The sequence below is a fragment of the Leishmania infantum genome, chromosome 30, assembly GCF_000002875.2.
Source record: "Leishmania infantum JPCM5 genome chromosome 30".
In the NCBI taxonomy this organism is placed as follows: domain Eukaryota; phylum Euglenozoa; class Kinetoplastea; order Trypanosomatida; family Trypanosomatidae; genus Leishmania; species Leishmania infantum.
Window position 1 is genome coordinate 1103912 of NC_009414.2, and position 20943 is coordinate 1124854.

A 20943-nucleotide genomic window follows, 5' to 3' on the forward strand; every position below is an offset into this window, starting at 1 on the left:
GGCCCACCGCTACAGCAAGAGGGCGGAGGGAGGGGAGAGTGGAAGCACACGCACACGCAGAGTATGTACACATCAACACGTGAGCAGACCGTCCACAGACGGCGACCGGTGTGCGCCAACTGAAGCGAGAATGCGAAGAAGTAGTCGCAAGAAGGCATCATGAGTGCCTTTTCGTTTTCGCCTCTCGATACCTGCACAAGTAATGTCTCTGCGTGCAGCCGCTTATTTGAACTTCTTGGAGGCATTAGAGGTGATGCTAGCGATGCTGCCGTTTGGTGGCTGGGGAGCGGTGCTGCCGTTCAGCGGTGACGTCAGGTCCTCGCGAGAGCTGTGCGGGGTGCTGCGCGAGAAACCCGCAGTGCGGTGCCCGTCGTATGCTGATTTGAGCGACGGGGACGAAACAGTCGAGAAGGACAAGAAGTTATCGCTCGAGTCCTCCGCGTGGGACGCCGCAGCAGCCGACTTCAGCCACGGGTGCTGGAGCAGCTCGTCCGCTGAGGCCCGCTTCATGACGTCGCGCTCGAAGCAGCGGAAGAGGAAATCGCGGCACGGGTCCGACGTCTCCGCTGGGATCTGCGGGATGTCGTTAGTCGAGCCCACATAAAACATGGCGGAGTAAACGTTGTCGAACTCCTCTCGCCACGGTGGCTCGCCACCGTTGAGCATCTCTACGACGGTGCACCCAACAGACCAGATGTCCGCCTTGGTGCCGTACGCCTCGCTCCGAATGACCTCCGGCGCCATCCAAAACGGGGACCCCACCAGCGTGCCACAGCCCACCTGGCTGGAGTTTGCTATGTTCGCCAGTGACTTGCTGCATCCAAAGTCCGCCAGTTTCGCCACGCCATAGCCGTCGATGAGAATATTCTCGCCCTTGATGTCGCGGTGCACAACACCCTTGTCGTGTAGGTACTGAAGCCCCTTCAAGATCTGGAATGTGTAGAGTTGCATGACAGGCTCCGTGAGGTGCGTGAATTTCTTCACAATGGAGGTCAAGCTGCCCCCGACGGCGAACTCCATGAACACCAGCATTGTGTCTTGGATCGTGTGTGCGCCAAAGTAGCGGATAATGTTCGGGTGGGACAACTCACGCAGCATGTTCACCTCCGCCTCCACGCTTGCCAGAGCCTCGGGGCTCTCGCTAACGACGTTCACGTACTTGACGGCCACCATCTTGCCGTTTGTGAGAATGCCGAGGTGCACGGTGCCGTAGCTGCCTTTGCCCAGCGCTGGACCGCAGCTGAAGGTCTCCATCTCCTCCACACTGAGAAGGGTACCTTGCTGCATGTTCGGTGACATAGCCGGATGCACGTTGGATGCGTCGTCGCCATCGTCGTTGCTGTACGAGGCGACGCTGCTGTGCGACTGCAAGTGTGTATCGCCGTCGAAGCCGGTCCCGCTGAAGAAGAACGGCCGCAGAATCCGGTGTGTCTCGAAGCGGTAGCGCTCCTGCTTCTCCAGGTACTCGATCCGCATCCGGGCAATGGCGTTGAGGATGTTCTCCCGTTCCATTGCGTCGGTGCATGCGTACACCTCAAACTTCAGGTCGTGGATGCGGTTGCGAATCTGGGTCATGGAGCAGCGCAGGGCGTCGATAGAGACGTCACCTGTGGCCGTCGTCTGCTCCTGCGTAAAGAGCACGTTGCGCCAAAAGTTGACGAAGAGCGAGATGACGAAGGCCGCCGCGACGACGCGGAACAAGTCGGTGCCTTGCGTGCAGCTCGTGTACACCCCGGTGCGCACCAGCACCACGTACAGGATGATGGCAAGGTACACGAGGAAGGGCTGCATCAACAAGAACATCATGAATCGGTTCACGTTCTTGTACGGCGTCGCCGGAAAGCATAACAAGAAGGCGAGCCGGATGAACTGAAAGAAGATGCAGTTGAAGACCACGCACATCGGGTTGTTGTAGAAGACCTTCCACATAACCGTTTCCCACATCTGCGCCGCGAAGTGCACAAACATGTTCGACGCTCGCACCCGAAGATCCATGTGAGGGATAAACATCTGGTTCGTCAAAATGCTCGAGGGTGCCATGACACCCATCGACAAGAAGGAAATGATGGAGATGGCGACCCAGATGTCCTGCTGCATCAGTTCGTACGTGGGCACGTTGCGCAGCAGGGTCGGCCACGCAATCGCGTCCACCACAGACGACATGAGCGGCGCTAGAAAAATGAAGTTGAGAATGGTCAGCACCGTGTAGAGCTTCTGCACAACATCTAGCAAATATGGGTGCCTGCGGCGCAGATACGATATCAGCCAGCTGCCCCGCTTTTTCACGTAGAGGAATGTGAAGAGCCACACAATGTAGAGGATGCCGACCTTTCGGGGGCGACTGATCGGTGTCTGGTGGTGCGGCATGAGCAGCCCCATCCCGCGCAGAAGCATGCCAGCCACCGACGGCAACGGCGCTGGTAGCCCCGGGTGAAAGGCGGCCATGGTGTTCAGGAGGTGGATGATGATGAATCTGCAGAAGGAGAAGTAGTTGACGGCGCTGTAGCTCAGCTCATCCCACGTTAGGGTGAGCTGCAGTGGACACGGCGTCCGAATATCGCTCCACCACTTTTTGTATGTGTACCCCCACATAGTCAGCAGGATGTGAAATGTGCCAAAGCAACAGGCAATGCCGAAGAGCGTCATCCAGATCATGTCGCGCCGCGTCGGCTGGTCAGCTGGCGGGTCGTACGCCTGGCGCATCCAGTACAGGTTGATGAACTGGCGGCGTGAGTCGTAATCGTGGACGACGTCATCGGGGCACGTCATGTCAGGCCGGAGGTTCGCCAGGGCCCGCTTGCGCAGCAGCGCGTCGAGACGGCCCATCGGCTTCATGGTTTCGCCGCCCTCCGGGTCGGCCGGTGCCGCCTCGCTGTCCTCGCCGCCGATGTCGTCATCGCTGGCGCTCAGGCAACGGAAGTGGAACCCTCGCGCGTTCGGCGCGAGGTAGAGGCGCCCCTCCACCAGAAGCTCGTTCGCGCACGACATCCCGGAGACACCGCGTAGCTCGATGATGCCCTCCTCCTTCACCTCCACCAGGCCCTTCAAAACTGTGTTTCGCGGGTCGTTCACAACAAGGGTGCCCTCGATGATGATGTGGCGCGCTGCCATCACTATGCCATAGGCCAGCACAAGAGTGGAGCCGACCCGCACGATGATTGTGTCCTTGATGGTGATGGGGACAGACTCCGTGACACGCGTGTGGCTGTGAACGAGGGTGAGCTCGTCAAGCAAGAAAGACGCCGGGCTGCGCACGTATACCTTTTCGCTGAGCGCCAAGCCGCTCCGCAGGGGCGGTACGCTGCGACGGTTGTGCCGGCAGAGGTGCGGCAGCGTCTCCGGATCGGCAAAGATGCAAAACGTCTGGTGCAGCAGCTCCCAGTCCGCCGAGTCCTCCAGCTTCACCACCGCGCCGCTGATGGTGCCGCCTGCCGGCACCTGCACACATCCACGCAGCACAAGCCGCCCGCTCACCGTTAGACGCTGCGACGTCGGCAGATACACTTCACACGCTTGCGTCTCCACGGCCGCCGGGCCGCTAAAGATGCTTTTGTTGAAGGGGTCCAACGAGGAGACGATGCCCTTCGCAGTGGACGAGCCGCCGCGCGCGCTGGCATCGACCGCCTCGTCCAGGCGGAAGGTGTCGATCACAAACATGGTCGCATTTCGCGACACAAAAGACGCCATGGCGAGCGGCAGCGAGTAGCCGGACAACTTGGTGAGGGTGCGACGGAAGTTGAGGGCTTCGCCGGACATGTTGCCGTACAGCGCTGCCACGCCGCCGATTTGCAGAATCATGTTGCCAGTGAAACGCACCGTGACAAAGTCGGCGAGGAGGCGGCCGAGAAATGTCACCTTGGCGAGCCCGCTAGAGGTCACGAAGTTGGCGTTCGTCACGTGCACTAGGGTATCCTCGCCAAAGTGCGTAGTGCCGTAGGCGATGACGGAGATCGGGTCGGTCATACCTACGCCGAAAAGAGCGCGAATGGAGCCTGTCACCGTGAGCGAGTTGAGCACCACGTCATCCCCCAGCAGCCGCACCACGCCATCGCCCGAGACGGTCGCCGAAACGAAGACACACCCCTTCATCAGAGTCAGAACAGATCGCTCCTCCACCACCACGGCGCCGCCAAGGTGCATCTTGTGGGTCGTGAGAAGCGTTCCACTCTTCAGCGTCACGGTCGAATCTGCAAAGCTGGAGGCATCGGTGAGGTTGATCTTTCCCAACAGCAGCACTGACCCACCTTGGAAGATGAAGCGGCCAGTGAGCAGCGCGTAGGATCGCTCGTCGAGCGCCATGATGCGAATGACGCCCCCTGGGTAGTTCGTGATCGCGTTTCGCCGCCCAGCAGAGAGAACGCTGCTGATGCTGTCCACTCCCATGCTCGAGACGGCTAGTGTCAGGTTTCCGTAGTTGTGGATCGCCCCGTCTCGTTCCATGGACAGCCGCTGCACGTCGATCGTCATCTCGCCGTAGTTGTAGAGCGGCACCGACAGCAGCCGCGTCTCGTAGCCTTGGGTGGTGATCTTCGCGTACCCGGTGCAATTGATGGTGCCTCTGCCAGAGATGCTGCCTCCAGACCAGAGGAAGTACGACACATTCAGGCTGCGCTGGCGCAGGTTGAGGTTTCCCTTGTCTTGGACATTGAGCCGCGAGACGGAGGCGGACTGCAGCAGCTTGACGTCCTGGTCTATCAGCACATTCGGGCTGTCGTTATCGATTACGACATCCGCACCCCGCTCTACCAATAACGTCGACACCAGCACGTACATAGGGGAACCTTCGCGGTGGTAGCACACGTGATAAATACCGCGCTTGTGGAATGTGCCGAAGAAGCTCACTCGAGAGCTGCTGCTGAAGAAGAGGTCGACGAAGAAGACGTTCTGCGACGTGAAGTCGGCGCACAGCTCATCCGTAATGACCACCGTGTCGCGCTCCGTCAGGTTGGTGCCGTAGATGGTGCCGGAGAACTCTAGGTCCGCGTGAACCTGTGGCGGATCTGTCGAGACCCCTTCTGGGCCCGCCACCTCGTACGAGTCCATCAACTTCACGCTCAGAAATGGCAGCGTGTCTGGATAGGGCACGTAGCAGAGGGTCTGCATACCGCCACGGTGTGGGGTAAAGCGGTAGACGCTGCCGCGGACGTCCCAGCGGCTGCCACGCACAAAGGCGCTGCGCGTGTGCAGACACGTGTACCCCTCCATCACGCGAAGCCGTCGCTCCAGCTCGGCCTTGTCAGAAACGGTGCTGGAGGTGCCGGCGAGAGGGATGGAGATGGGCCCACCGGTGACGAGCACTTGCTGCGACGGGTTCCATCGTGCCTCGTCCAGCTGCAAAAATGATTTTTTGCTCACAAAAAAAGGGTCTCCGGCGAGGCAGTTATTCGGCAAGTCCTGCACCCCGAGCCTGCCCAGCTGCTCGAACAAGGAAAAGGGCAGACAGGGGACGATGAGGGCTGACGTCTGAGCCGGCAGCACCCACTTCCCACTCGCAAACCTCACCTTCACGGCATGCCCATTCGGGCTAACCTCGATCTCGCTATGGGAAAGAATATCTTTCACAAAGCGCCGCCACGTCAGCCACGCCTTCGTGTGATTGAACGCATGTGCCGCCGCCTCGCCTTGCGCCGCCGGCTGCATGCGGCGCACGAAAGTCCCGGCGTCGTCGACAAGGCGAACGTTGCTCGTCAGGATGGACATCATGATGGAGCGAACGAGCGTAATGTTCGTCGGAAACGTTGGGATGGACACCTGAATGGAGAAGGTGCTGCCGCCGCGCTGCAGCATCTCCTCCGTAAGGCCGTGGTACACGGAGCCGCGGTAGTGGACTGTTGTGGCCTCGGCAAACAAGATCGGGCCCATCGCCGCTTGGCCATCGGATCCTGAGAAGTTGTGCAATGGAGGCCCAAAGTCTGCCCACAGCATGTGCAGGAGTTGCAGCAGCAGAAATATGAACGCTGCCCGTCGCGGCGATGCGCGCCTGCCGAGGTAGCGACCGTGCGAAGCGGATGTAAGTTCATGCCCATCAAAGCATGGCGAAGCTGACGATGAAGTCAGTGATGCGGGATGCGATTGCGGCCGGTGCGGACCAGATACCTTTCCCGCGCACGGTGGCGGGGACGACTTGGAATTATAAGATGCAGCTAAACGGGTCGCCTTCGCCAGGGGCGCGGCATTCACATCGACACATTCGTGTACGACACGCGGGGCCTCTATGACCGCCGGCGTGGTGATGCTGCTCCGTGGCGAGCAGCCCATCTCAGACTCGGACTCAGTCACATAATTCTGCCATAGCAGCTGCCTTAGGCGATGGCGCAGCGTCAAAAGCACAATCGACTGCCATTGACTCATTGGCGGGCGTGGGGGGGGGGGGGAACGGGGATGGCGAGGGAAGGGTGCCGCGCCGAATGCTTTTCGACACGCTGTGCCGCAGCGGTCGGTGCAAGCCAGAACACACGCGAACGCACTCCTCAACCATGCACAGCTCGTATATGCGAGTGGGGAGGACGAGGGGGGGGGGCGTTTGTGCGTCTTCGAACGAAACACTTCCGTTTTCTTACCTCTACCCCCTATTCCCTCCCGCGCGCGATCACTCTTTGCAGATGACGATAAAGGCGATTCGTGACAATCCCAGCGAACCAACGAGCTAACGAGCGAGCCAGCCAAATAAAAAAAATGAAAAATGTAAGCAAAATCGCCGATATAAAGTCGAATCGAAAATCATAAATGATAATAAAAAGAAACAAAGGCCGTGGCCAAACCCGCGATCAATGCGCAAAGCCCGAATTGCGGACGATGGGTGATCGACCCTCCTTTCCTGTGGCAAAGAGCCCCTATGGCGTGTGTCCGTCCCTCGACAAGAGTTGGCTAGACCCCCTCGTCGGTCGCCTCAGCGGCCTTCCCCGAGACGAAGCGACCAGCTGAACTCAACGGAAGAAAAACAAGCAAGGAGAGAGAAAGACAGCAAACAAGAAGGATGGCAATGTCAGGCAGCGAGTGCTTCCTCTTTGAAGTCATGCACGCAGAAAGTGTGTGTGCGTGTGCGTGTGCGTGTGCGTGCGCACCTAAAGCGGTCTGCCGTGACGATGATTGCAATACCAAACGTGATTACCTTCTCCGCTTGGTGCGCACCCACACCAACAGCTTGCGTGCGTTGCCTCAAAACAGAGGAGGCAGTTGAGACCACCTCTCCAGCACCAGTGTACCGGCACAAGCGGCAGTAGCAGCAAAGAAGGAGTTGACGAGAGAAGGAGAGCGAGAGAGCGCGCGCGAGGAAAAGACACAGGCAGAGAGCGTTGGGTGGGGGGGGAGGGCAAGCAAAAAAAAATGAGCCCAGGACAGAAGAGGTGAGTGGGCTGAAATGGCTGCGTCTTGAAGTTTGCTAGAAGAGGTAGCTTTCACAACCACAGAGACGGTGCATGGAGTGAAGGGACACGCAATCCACAACAGGAGGGGCCGAGAGGAGAGAAAGAAAGAGGTAAATAGTGCTGCAGGTGAAGCACGAGGCCGGGGGATTGGGTGCAGGGAAGAAGCTTCAAGCGCTAGAAAGGCAAAAACACAACCGAAGCAGGACACGTGAGACGGCGGAAGACTGACACAACAAACAAATGAAGGGAGAAGCAACAGAGCGTCGGCACAAGGTGCGAAAGAGGGGAGGGGTGGGGTATAAAAGACAAGAAGAAATCAAAAAGAAAGAGCACGTCCACTTCGTGCTCGCACGGTGATGCTCTCTTGCACCTCTGCTTTCTCTTCTTGCTGATGCGGCGGCTTTGCTAGAGGTTTGTTTTCGTCTTTTGTTTGTCCCACCCCACAACCATCAGCCCGTGCGTATGGACGTGTGTGGGCGTGTATGCCTGTGTGTGAACTGCACAGTCCACGCACACACACACACACGCACGCAGAGAGAGAGGGAGCGAGGGAGAAAAAAAACGAGGCCCAAGAAAGCGAGAGCGCACGGAGGCAGGAGCACACCGACACACCAGGAGAGGGAGGTAGGAGAGAGAGAGAGAAAAGGGGGCTAAAACCCAAAGGAAGAAGCAGAGGAACAAGGACGCCGACGAAGCACCGAAGAGATACAAGAGAAAAGGAGAGAGCAAGACAACTCACGCACGCACACAGCGCGCGCAAACGTCCAAAGACGTGCGTGTTTTTTTTTGATAATGATGTGAAGAAGGCACGAGAGGGAAAGATAAAGGAAGGAGGGGCCTGGCAAGATAAGAAGCTGTGCTGATGGTGACGTGGAGTGTCGTATGAAAATAATACAAACGAAAACGACAAGTGAGCAAAACAGCAGAGTGGAATGACAGTGCCACCTTGTAGTGCTTCTCTTTAGTATTAGGCTCACTGAGGCAACACACTGCCGGCAGCGCAGACGATATGTCTTCCGTGTGTTCGTGTAGATATATATATGTATGTGCGCGTGTGTGTGTGAGTATGCGTGTCTTTAGGGCTTTCGTTGTTTGTGTAGGTGTGCTGCCTGTTTGTTGGTACTTTTTCCCTTTCTCTCTGTGTGTTTCGAGGCTTCGCTGCATTTGCGAGTGTGTGGGTACGTTGATGTGCACGCGAGTGGGTAAGGTGATACGGTGAAGGGTGGCCGCGAGAGTGGTAGAAAAGGAAAAAAAAATAACGTTACAGCAGATAAGAGAGACATGAACGAGAATCCAAGGAAAAGACAGAGAGACAGATGGAGAGGGTGGGGGAAGATAACTTGGTGCAGCCCAAATACATGGTGGCACAGAAGAGACAGGATGACGTGCGTGCCAGCACTCAAGCAAACAGCGCCCGCGCCCATGCGTCTCACCCCTTCGCACGAAAAAAAAGCATAAATGCGGAAGAAGACACTGCCATGAAAAGGTGGAATGAGCGGCTGATTGCTTCACTGGCAGCGAGCCGTCACCCGACTTATTAGGTGCGAGGACAAGCTTCCAGGGTGGTGAAGCGATCCTTGCCAGCTCTTGCGCTCTCTTCCACCTTCTCATTACCGGTGTGCTGTCGCTGGAACCGCATCGCTTCTGACAAGTCCCACCTCGCCGTCTGATTGAAGAGCGTGTTGAGAGAACACAGCTGACCTGAAGACGCCATATACAACGCAACGGATCGTTAAGCACATGAGCAGAGGCGAGTAAATCGCTGAGGCGCTTCGTTCGACTTTTGCTGTGGCTCTTATCGTTTTGTGTGTGTGTGTGGGGGGGGGGGGGGGCAGAGCCGCTAACACAGCGAGGGAGACGCAGAGCACCAATCGATGAAGACGACTGCGGAGATGAGGCAAAGGAGGGCGAGATGTGTTGCGCACCAGCACACCCCTATTAATCTATACAAGCATACTCAAACACACACACACACACACAGGGGGGGGGACGAGGTGAGGTGAGGGATGTTCAAGACCGAGCAAAGGGAGAACGACAACGAGAGGTGGGTGGAAGAAAGGCACAAAGGAGAATGCACAAAGCGACAATAAAAAAAGTAAAAAAAAAAAACGCAAGACAGCCAAGCAGCGAAATCGCCAATCATGACGAGTACAGGGGGACACACCACACACATACACACATACGCACACATATGCACCTTCGCGCAACACGCGAGGCACAGAAAGACAAAGGACGCCTCACAGAGCCCTCGCGCATACGCGCTCACGGACAGGGCGAAAAGCGAACGCGTCAGGTGAAAGAGGGGGTGGCGGAGGGAGATGAAGGCATTCACAGTGATGAACAAGGAGGCGTCGCAGATGGCACGTCGCTACCGACAGCGGCAATGGGAATGAGTTATTAAGGAGGTCCTGTTTTCAGTTTTTCCTATTCAATGATGCTGCGGAGAAGCCGCTCGAAGAGGTTGGAGCTGCGGCGGTGCTGCTGATTAGCGTAACGCGCCTGCAGTTCCATGAGCTCATGCGTGGTGCGCCGCAGCGCCTCGTCGCGCATCATTTCCTTCTGTATCGTTCGCTCTGTGAGCTCCTGCAGTGCCGTCATCGCGCTGTTCTCGCGCTCGCGCAGTTCCTTGTTGCGCAGCTCCGTCTGCCGAAGGACGGCAGCGCCCTGTTCACGCTCGGCATTGATCGCCTCGAGCAGCCGTTTCATCTTCTTCTTCTCGTCCTGCTCCCGCTGCAGCTGCGCCTCCAGCTCGCGCTGCTTTGCTGCCTGGATGTCAAGCTGGTCCTTTTCCGCCTTGACGAGGTCTTGATAGCGCTCCGGCAGATGACAGCACGGCTCGAGCCCCAGCGCCTCCATTTGATTGATGAGCCGCGCACTCAGCGTCGCCATGTACTGCAGCATCGCGTTCTTCTCAAGCAGCATTTCATCCTTCATCTCCAGCTCCGTGTCTCGTTCCTCCAGCTGTTCCTCGAAGAGCAACCGCTCGGTCGTGGGTGACTCCGTTGCCTCCGCCTTCTGGCGCGACTGCAGCACAAGTAGCTCCACGAGAAGCTTGCGGTTATGGGAACGGAGCTGCCGTAGCAGCGTGCTGTACTCCTCCAGCGGCACCCCCTCCACCGGCTGCGAGCCGCTCGACGACGTCTCTGGCGGTGTCTCGCCGGCATCGCGTAGCAGTGTCTTCAGCTCCTGAATATATTTTTGATCATTTTCGTATGCCGACACCGCTTTTGACAGCTGCCTCTCAAGCTGAGCGATCAGGCCATCCCGCACCTCAATCTCCTGCTCCTTGAAAAGCAGCACGAGCGCGGCGTCTGCGCTGCCAGCAGTCAGCAGCGACTCCTCCGTGTGACTCTCAGCGCTGGAGCTCTCCCGGTCCGACGTGGAGGCGTCTGGGCGAGCAGGCCCGCCCCTGGTGTTGCCACCGTGACTAGCCTCGGCCTCCTTATACTCCGTGGCGCACCCGGGTGTCGCCTGTACGGGGATGCCGTAGAGCGTGAGCGTGCGCTCGAGCTGCTGAATGCGTTGCACGAGTGCAGCCCTGTCACGGCTGCTATCCGACAGCTGGCGGTTCAGCTTTTGAATCATTTTCTTGTACGCCCTCTGCATCGCCTTTGCCTTTGGCCCCATCTTGTGCACACCGTCAGCAGCGTTGCCGGAGTCACCACGCCCCTGCTCACGTGAGGCGTTGCCGCCCAGGTCCTCCGTACCTTCCCCCACGTCCTCCGCAAGGATGCGCTTCAGGGTCTCGGGGCTGTCCAGCACGTTGCGACGTCGTGCCATGGACTCGCGCACGCGCGCCTCGTTCACACGTCTTAACTCTGCCTGCAGTTCGTCTCTCTGACTGCGCAGCTCGTCGATATCCGTCTGCATGAGCAAGCGAAGGCTCTCAAGCTCTTCGGGGTCAACCAGCTCAGCCCGCTTCTCACGAAGCTCCTGCAGCTCCTCGTTTGACTCGCTGATCTCCACACCGGCCTGGACAAGCTTCTCGTGCAGCCGCTCTGCCTCCTGCTGCAGCTTCGACACCTCCTCCATTCGATCGCGCGCCAGCATCGAGGCGCGATCCAGCTGGGTGGACAGGTCGACTACCTTGTTGTAGTTGCGCTCCACCTCACCCTGCAGGCGGGCCCGCATCTCCTCCACCTGCGAGACATCAAGAAAAGTCTCCGGAAAGTCGACGTCCGCTTGCACCGTGCCACCGAATGACCGCACCTGCGTTGTGAGCGCGTCGATGGTGGCATGTAGGCGGGCCGTGTCGTTGGCACGCGAGGCGAGAATGGCGTCCTTCTCCGCGAGTTGCTGTAGCGCGCGCACGAGATCCTCGTTCGTCCCGCCGCGGGCGTTGTCGAGCTTCCGCTGGAACTCCTCGACCAAGCGCTCTTGCGCCAGCTTCATCTCCATCAGGCTCTTCGCCTCTTGGTGCTTTTGCTCCTTGATGAACTGCGTGATCTCCTTCGAGTGGATCTCATCATGGTACCCGATCTCCTCTTGCTGCTGGTCCTGCAGGTTTTCGATCTCCACCTGGTAGACCTCCTTGAGGTTGCGGATCTGCTGCTCGCTCGCCCCGGACGCGGTCAGCTGCTGCAGCTCCGCGGCGAAGCGCTGCTCAAGGTCGCCGCGATCGCGCTGATAGCGCTCAAGCAGCTCCTGCCGCTCCGCGTCGCGGCTGGCGATCTGCACCTCCAACGAGCTGATTCGCTCATCCCGCTCACTCAGCAGACCCATGAGCTTCTTCGACAGCTTCACGTAGTCCACCGTAACAGACATCTTCGCTTCCACCTTGACGGCCATGGCACGCAGACCAAACTGAAGCGTGTTGGTTGTTTCGTACAGGTGCTCGCTACTGGGGCCAACGGTGAGGATGATCGAGGTGCGGCTACGCCCGCCGATCGAGTCCTGCAGGATGCGTGTCAGCTTCGCATTGCGCCACGGAACGTGCTTCGTGCCGGCTGAGAGGGAGCTGACGACGTGGCCGAGAGCCAGGAGAGATGCGTTGATCGTCTTGGCCTCATCCTTGCGGATCGGGTCGGCGTTGGTGATGCCAGTCTTGCTAAAGCGCTCGTAGCCGGCCAGATCGATGAACGTGATCTTGCCGCGCAGTTTACCTTTGCTGATGTCCTCCATGTCCTCAGACGTGACGTAGACGATCATGGCGGTGTGCCCGCGGCTCGACTCCGCGTTCATGGCGGTTGACCCGATGACGCGGCGCGCATTTCCCTCGTTGTAGAAGCGCATGAAGTCCTTGGAGCTCGCCAAGGCGTGGGAGGTGCACCCTGTCAGCGACACCCCGTTCTCCTCGTCGTAGTGGATCTCCACCCGATCCTTGCCCTCATGCACCATCAAGTCACCAAGATTATCGCGGTAGATCTGCACGAATTGGCCCGTCACCACGTACGTTCGCGTCGGGTCGCTCGCCTCGTTGGCTTGGATCTTCTCGAAGATGTACTTCGCCGCACGGGGGATGATGCCGAGGTGATGGGGGTCGGTGTTGCACATGGTGTAGGACTTCCCAGTGCCGGTCTGGCCGTAACACATCAGCGCGGAGCAGAAGCCGTTGAAAGCATGGTCAATGCACGGGATCGCGACGGATTCGAACACTTCCGACTGATCGGCGAGCGGGCCGAAGCTGCCGTCAAAGTCGTAGTGGCGCTCATCTTTGACGACGACGCGCTTGTCCTCCAGAGTGACGAGCGCGTGGCCGCCTTCCTTGTAATCTTTCTTGATGGTGGGGCGCAGTCGACAGTACACAAGGCACCGAGAGAGGGCCTGGCCGTCGTCGTTGTCGCAAACATCGATGCCGCTGCCGCTGGTGCGCCTGTTAGTCGGCGTCTTGGCCGACTTCTTCTTCGCCTTCGTGGCAGCCGATGTTGTCGAAGTTGGCGAGGCGGCCGCTGCTGAGCCGTCGTCGACTTCGTCTAACGCATCGCCGACGCGAAGACGTGAATCTTCGCCTTCCACCGCCGATCCGGCGGCTACGCTCACCTCACCAGCGGAGCTCATCAAGCACCGTTAGCCGGGGAAGGGTGGGTCGTTGTATCTTCTCTGAAGGCGGGCAAAAAAACTGCAGTGTGCTGCGCAGCTGCCCGGGAAGTTGGCACGTGCGCTCGATAACGGAGCGAATGCGGAGCGGAGTGCACAAGACACACGCAGCAAAAAAACTGAGAAGTCAAAACAAAACAGCACCTCGGCTGCACGGAGGAAATGAGGAAGAAGAGCCCACTCAGAGGGAGACGCGAGTGGGAGGGAGATGAAGATGCTGTCGGTGAGGTGTGGTCTTGCCGTCCTTCTCCGTGCGTATGGGAGTGTCTTCGCCAACAGAAACGAAAAAGTGCAAAAAAAAAGAGGTTTGCTCGCGCTTCTGTATCTGTGCGTAGGTGTGCGCGTGTGTGTGTGTGCGGAACACAGCGTTTGTGGTCCCTTTCTGGCGCAAGAAAGGGCGAATCAACAGGCAACAGGCGAATACGTTCTCAATGAAGACCCCATGTGTTGCGTCAACGTGTGCGTGTGCTCGACTCTCCACCTGCCCTTTCCGTCTCGGCAGGGCTCAAGCGTCGGGCCCTCACTCGTGTATGTATGCAGGTGTGGAGAAGATTATGAGGGAATAGGAGCGTGAATATGGTGAAAGGTGCTTCTTTCTGCTGTCGCTGTACTTGCTCTCGCGCATATGGGCACCTAGCAGGGCGGCAGCGAGATAAGTGGCAGCCGCGATGCTTGCCCACTCCTACTTGCAAGCAAGCACACACAGACCAAGAAACGCGAATGCACACATGATCGGTGGCAACACGTTCAAAGAAGTGAGCCCAGAAAAAAAGAGAGGAGGGTGAGAGGGGGTATGATAGACGGGGAAGGAGGGGGGTATGAGGAGAGGAAAAGTCGTACAAAGAAGGCTTTGACTTTCTCACATGTGCAGGCAGCACAATGTCATAGAGGCTATTCGCAGAGATGTCATGAGGGCCATGGAGAGGAGGGGGAGAAGGGAGACATGCTAGCTGAGCCTGTGTCGCCACCAGGAAAAGTGCCCTCACCCAAGAAAAACGAGACACGCAGCAATCTTCGTAGGTGGCGAGGTCCTGTACATACGCAATACACACACGCGCGCGCATATGTAAGTACGATAAGAGACGACTTCTGTCTGCGCGACATCTTTCGAGTCGCTTTTCTTTCTTTCTTTGTTGTTGCTTCGCACGAGTGATCCAGTCGAATGTGACTCTTTTCGACGTGTGCGTGTGCGTTTTGCGTTCGCAGTGACGTGACAACGGACGTGAGGGTCCTAAAGAGGCGAGTGATGCGTCTGGCATTCCTCGTCACAAGGCGGGATGCCTCCGTCCTGGGAAAGGGGGAGCCGCCAATTGGACTCCGTGGGCACGTCGCCCCGCACACGGCACGCAGCTGCTCAATACAGCATGCCACAGACCTTCGTGCGGAAGGTAGGCCGAACTATTCGACCCTCTCGCACGGGCACTCCTCAGCAGCTGCAGAACCGTTTTCGCTGTCCAGCCTGCAATTTGAGCAACCGTCATCACTAACCTCTTCATCATCGCCCTCCTCGTCACCTGATCCTGTCACGCTCACTCGCCAACGTTTTCGTCGTCCTTTGATCACTTGCTGAGCGCGGCGCGTCGGCAGCGCGCCGTTGATCGCCTGTGCCCAGTTTGGAGTCCCGGCGGCGCGCAGCTTCTCATACTGAATGAGCACCTCCACCAAGTGATTGATCGTCAGCACCTTGCACCGGTTGCCGAGGACAACACTCTCCTTGATGGGCAACCGAGCCGTGCGCACGCCGTGGCGTTGCGCGGAGGCGTAACTCAAACCCTTGTGCGCGTTGTGGTCGACGAAGGCACCGACAATGTACGCCGTATCTGGCTCGATGCTGGTGAGAGTGTCCGGCGAGTCAGCGGTGAGGAAAACGACTTGACTCGGCGCAAAGAGTTCACTCCAGTGCTGCACCTGCGTCACACTAGGTGGAAATCGGCGGAAGCCCTCGTAGTTGTTGAGAGCCTGCAGCACTTTGGCTTGGGCGGTCGCGTCGTGCTCGGTGTCACTGGCCTCCTTGCCCATCAGCGATGTGATGACGGGGCGGAAGGGAAAGCCGGCAGTGCGCAGGGCGCTGTAGCTCAGCATCACCTGCGACACGGTGCTCTTTGTGTTTGCCTCCGTCATGCACCACGCAAAGCTGAGGTCGAAGACAATCGTCGGCACATGAGGATCGGCAAGCTGGGCCTTGCACCGATTCACCAGCGCCGTTTCTGCCTGCCGACGCCTCTCGTGGAGCAGCACCGCCTCAGCGCGGCGAGCCTCCTTCTCTTTCTCCGTCAGGCGCACCCACTGCGCCTGCTGCTCCTTCTGCCGGTCAGCAGCGGCGGCTTTCCTGCGTCCCCTCTTCTCTAACTTCTTCTGCTTCCAAAAGGCGCGCTTCTCTTCTTGGGTCCAGGACCTGCGCTGACGGCGATGTCCTGTAGGTGTGCGATGGGAGGCCTCAGCGACACCATCGCAGGTGTCGCTCGCGTTGGCGTCTTGTGCATTGGCGCCTGAGGTCCGCAGGGAAGACTCGCAAGGCGTCGCCGGAGAGGCAGTCACCGCTGCAGCGCACCGTGACATCATCTAAGGTACTACAGCAGAGCGTCTGAGAAAAGCTACCTCTATAGCTAACTTTTTCTTTCCTGGTTCTCAATCCTACGTATGCGTATGCACCACTTGTGGAGCAAGGCAAGGACAGCGATGGCGTGCGCGCGCCAGATAGATGGGCCACCGCCGTGTCACATATGTCAGCTGCTCCACATTAGCAGTCAAGCAAACCGCGTGAAACAGAAGGAGACAAGGATAGCGGGTGGAAAGCAAGGAAAGCGCACAGCGTGTGCGAGTGGAAGGTGAAATACGTACGAGAGTGTCGAGCACCCTCCTCCTTTGCGAGGGGTAGAAGTGGGAGCGTAGACACGAACACAACCGCGCCCACGCAGACAGGCACATCTTTTAGCCTGCATGGGGTGGCGGCCCAACTGAGGCCACCGTTTGACCCTCCATCACACGCCAAAGACAGAGCCGCACACGTCAGCAACAGCAGCAGCACGCGATTTCATTCATTTTCGTTTTGGGCGAACGCTCCTTAGCGTTCAAGGCTACAACAAGACATGCGATGGCCTCCGTAAGCACGCAAACACATACACACACGCAGAGGCTGAGTTAATAGATGGAACACAGAGAAAACCAGACAGCGCATCGATGCGGAGGAGGGCAAGAAAAGGGAAGGGGTCGGGCGCGCTTCAGCGACAGAAAACATGGCAGCTTCAGTCGAAGCCGAAAAAAAAGAAAAATAAGACCAAGCACATGCGAGGTTTTCCGTCGGCCTAGGCGTTAAAAGCCGAATGCCCCGCGTGATGGAAGATACACAGCAGTGGGATCAGGGATGGCGCTGAGCTCGCAATGCGCACCCCTACGCGCAAGAGGGACATGTCGATGGACGCCAGTTTGTGAGCTTCCCCCTATCCCTCCTCAGAGAGACCTCCTCTCTTCCTCTCCCCGCCATGACCGCTGACGCACGCGAATGCTGACCGACACACACATGAACGTCTCCGTTAAATATTCCGACGGTGTGCGACCCTGAAGACGATAGAAGAAAAAAACATATTCCTAACAAGTGCATCTTTTGCCTTGCAGCATCAACTCGACTTCACCCTGCTCGTCCCCCACCCCCGGGCACGTCACAGGCCCCGTCGCCCGGTGCAACGCAGCGGCCGGCACGTGCATTACGGCAGCGCACCGGCTCGGCCACCTGCGCACGGGCCCTGCCTCGTACTCTACCCACCTCTGCCTCGCAGGTTACCTCACAGCCGCTCCCATCATGCCGGCCGCCCCGCCGGTGCATCTCCCTCGGGGTGGCGCTCCAAGCTCTCCCCCAGTAAGCAGCGAGGGCCGGGCGAGACACGCTTGGGTCACGCTGACACCCTGCCCATCATGTGGGTGGTGCAAACGCGCTCGCTGCCGCAGGTCGCTCCGACGCAACGCCATCTACGACCTGAGCACCGGCATCAGCAGCCATGCATCGCTCTGACTTTCCCACGCCGTAGGTGCCCCTGTCACCACCCGAGGCGGCTCGGCACTGGCAGGAGGGATAGGGGGATAGGGGGGAGGGGCGGCCCGGGGCCATGAGGATGCCACGCGTTGCGGCGTGCCTCCCGTCATCAAGGAGCGAGGGAGGCACACAAAGCACTGAGGAAGAAGCGGCGAGAGAAACAGAGGCGAGAAGGGAAGAAGGAGCTGCTCCGCACACACACACTCACACCATGTGCACCTGTGCCGATGTCTTGTGGGAAGAGAGGATCGCCGTCCCGCGCTACGTGCAACCGTCATCTCCTGGAGAGATCATTGGCACCCATCCATCACCGCCTACTGTCTGCTGTCCATCAAGTCTAATTACCTCGTTGTTTCTCAGATGCTGGTGTACTGAATGTTCGGACGGATACAGGTAGTGCCAGAGAGGTGCACACCGAAGTCAGACGGCATCGTGATGATCACCCGCCCCTGCACGCCAACGGCCTCCGCCGCCTTCACCATTGCCTCCGCCACTACCTCGGCCTTGCGTTCTTCCATCGGCTGGGTGAGAAGATCACCGTGGCGACCAGGAACCATGGCGCACACGCTCGGGCCCGCGCCGGACAGAAAAGCGTACACGGCACCGGCCTCGCGCGCGGCCTTCGCGCACGCGCTGTAGTGCGGATACAGCTTGCGAGAGCGTTGCTGCTCGTGAAGGCAGTCGCTTGCGTCCGTGAGCATCCGCAGGTCGCCGGTCGAGAGGGCCAGAGTCAAAATTGCTGTGCCGGAGATATTGCGAACGGCATCGCGGAGCGACACTGTCGTCGGTACTAAGTCACGGGTGACGTGGGTGCTGGCCTTCATGAGCTTATGCGGCACGAATAGCACGATGGAAAGGTTCGGCGGGGTGGGCACGTGGTAGGTCATGGCCCTGTCATCGTCCTTCTTGTAGACGAGCTGGATGCCTCCGTAGATAGCCGAGGCAGCGTTGTCGGAGTGACCCTCGATCTTCGAGATGGCGGAGAGCAGCGACTCGTTGTTATGCGTCTCCATTGTAAGGCCGGAGAGCGTCATGCCCGCCACGAACCCCGCCACCGCCGCCGCTGAGGACGAGCCGCAGCCGCACTTGTACGGTATGTTGTTGTGCATGGTGAACTTCAGTGGTGGCATGCTCTTGTGCGCGTACTCCTCGAACGCGATTCGACAGGTCTGCACCACCATATTGTCCTCGCCGGTGCTGATGTACTCTTGGCCCTCGCCGGTCACGGTCATGGAGAAGGTTTCCGCCAACTCTACCGTCAGCTCCATGAAGATGGAGAGCGCCATGCCGAGGGTGTCGTAGGCGGGGCCGATGTTTGCCGTCGTCGCCGGAACGCGAAGGCTGACTTTCTTGGGTAGCGGCGTAGCAGCTTCATCAGACATGGTTGTTGGAGCAGCGTGCTGATTCTGGTTTTGTGCAGAGTGGAGAGAAGGAGGGTGCAGTGAACTACGGTGTTGGATGACAAGAGAGTAGCGTTCGTATGCGTGCGCACGCCAGCCAGTCTGCGAGGAAGCGAGACGGGTTGGCCACAAACGACAAAGAGAAAAACGCGGTAAGTTTGACGCGCCGTCGCCACTCCTCCAGTTCGATTTTGTGGCCACCGACAGCGAGGAACGCAAAGAAGGAAGGAAAAGGAAGAAGAGAAAAAGGCGTGGCCGCTGAGAGACGGAAGAGACACCAGCAGGCAGAGTGGCGCAAAAGCAGGAGCTTCTTTCCATGGTGAGCGGAGAGAAATGAAAGCAGCCACCCAAACGCAAAACGAGCGGTAAGGAGAGGGGAAGAGAGGCAGCGGTAGAGCCACTTGCGGACAAAGATGAGAGGCCTTCCCTACCTCCCGCTCGCCTCGCCTGGAGTCCCGTCCGTCTTTTGCGTTGCTTGCAGTCCCTTTCCTGCACCCAAGAGGGCGGGTCATAGAAAGAGTTGCACATGCCCTGCCCTCTCAGGGGCTTGTCCCACTCGGATGAAAGGATCGCCTATTAGTGGACAGCCTGAGCCGCACACGCACACACTCGCACAAACACAGACACAGACGCAGCTTGAAGAAGGTGCGAGGAGACGGGTGAAAGCGCATCGGTGTGCGCGTGCGGCTCATTTTGTTTATTCTTGGGATCACGATTTGCTTGTTGGACAGTGTTAGTTACACTTTACTTTGCGACAGTGTGTCTCAGCACCAACCCGCACATAGACGGGCCCGTGTACGCAACACCGCGTACAGCGAGTCCTAAACGCGTGCTTGGCGCAGACTCGGTTCACTATGCTCAACTTCTCTCTATCTCTCACACACACGACAGGGGACAAAAAGGAGCATACAAAAGCAACCAAGATGAACAAAAACAAAAAAAAAGAATCTTTTTTTTTTCTTCGTGTCATCTGTCCTTGTTAGCTTTCGCCTGCCTACTCACCTAGAGGAACAGCAACGCAAAACACGCATACAGACACCTACGTCATGGTTAACATCCATCTCTCTTTACCTGCCATCTCTCTCTCTCGCATCTCGTAGCTCGCAGCTCCAAGGTACGTCATCGACTTGCTGGAATCTCTTCTCTACAATTTGCGTGCACATTTAGATGTATGTGTGTGTATGAGAATCTCTTCTTGCCCGGCGCCTTCACCTTCACGCTCCTCCTTCCCTTTCCTCATGAGTTTCTTTTCCCTGCCGTATTGTTTTTTTGTTGTTGTTCGTCTTATGGTCATTGACAGGATCTGAGGTGCAAGAGAAAAGGGAGCGAAGCAAGGCGTGGAAGCCCTGGTGGCGCATACGCACTGGTCAGAACTGACCCTGAAATCCTTTTCTCCTCATCTCCTTTTCGTTTTCACTCACTCGCGCCTCGCCTTCTTTTAGCTGCTGCCTTCTCTTTGCTTCTCTTCAGACCAAAAGGAGGTATGCATGGCCAGCAACAGCACACACACACAGCGGGACGTACGCGTTCAACGTTCTATTTCTCTTGTCCCTCTCTGCCGCGTGGGTCTTCATGCAACTGCATCCTACAACTATGAGAGCGATACAGACAAACAAAAAAAAGGAAAGGAGGGCAAGACACGAAAGCGGGGCGGGGCGGTGTGTGTGGGGGGAGGGGGGGGGTAGAGACTTGTCAACGACACAAAACGGGAGAAGGAAGAACAAACAAAAAGAATACCTGCGACATGCCATTCCGATCGCATCTTTCGCTTTACATTGCTGGCAGGGGTGATGGAAGACAAGACAGAACAAGGAGGCGAGTGAGGGAGTGGAAGTGGAAAAGGGCGGGGGAGGGGGGGGGCAACAACGGTAACCCGTAGTGAGTGGCATAACGCGGTGGGGAGGGAAAGGAAGAGGTCGAATAAAAAAAAAGGAGCACGGTCGTTGAAGCTACGCTTCACCATCAACATGACACACGCATACACTAGATAGGCCACCTCACTCACTCTCTCTTCATCGGGCACATGCGCACGAAAAGACGCGCACGCACGTTCTTTGGTGTGGAGCCGTGCGGCAAAGAGAGAGCGTCGGGCAGAGCGTGATCGCGCCAC

General features: G+C 58.1%; 4 protein-coding genes across 4 annotated transcripts; all 4 read right to left on the reverse strand.

Moving 5' to 3' along the window:
* Positions 1-222: 222 nt before the first annotated feature.
* LINJ_30_3090 (protein kinase-like protein) lies at positions 223-5925 on the reverse strand (the record flags this gene model as incomplete). The annotated part of the gene is made up of 1 exon (XM_001467118.1): positions 223-5925. One exon carries the CDS (start codon positions 5923-5925, stop codon positions 223-225), a length of 5703 nt encoding a protein of 1900 aa, XP_001467155.1.
* A 3866-nt stretch (positions 5926-9791) lies between these two features.
* Positions 9792-13364, reverse strand: LINJ_30_3100 (putative kinesin; the record flags this gene model as incomplete). Its single annotated transcript, XM_001467119.1, has 1 exon — positions 9792-13364. One exon carries the CDS (start codon positions 13362-13364, stop codon positions 9792-9794), a length of 3573 nt encoding a protein of 1190 aa, XP_001467156.1.
* Positions 13365-14801: 1437 nt separating this feature from the next.
* Positions 14802-15965, reverse strand: LINJ_30_3110 (conserved hypothetical protein; the record flags this gene model as incomplete). The annotated part of the gene is made up of 1 exon (XM_001467120.1): positions 14802-15965. The coding sequence occupies one exon, from the start codon at positions 15963-15965 to the stop codon at positions 14802-14804; it is 1164 nt and encodes a 387-aa protein (XP_001467157.1).
* A 1824-nt stretch (positions 15966-17789) lies between these two features.
* On the reverse strand, positions 17790-18815 carry LINJ_30_3120 (putative homoserine kinase; the record flags this gene model as incomplete). The annotated part of the gene is made up of 1 exon (XM_001467121.1): positions 17790-18815. The coding sequence occupies one exon, from the start codon at positions 18813-18815 to the stop codon at positions 17790-17792; it is 1026 nt and encodes a 341-aa protein (XP_001467158.1).
* Between the last annotated feature and the right edge of the window lie 2128 nt (positions 18816-20943).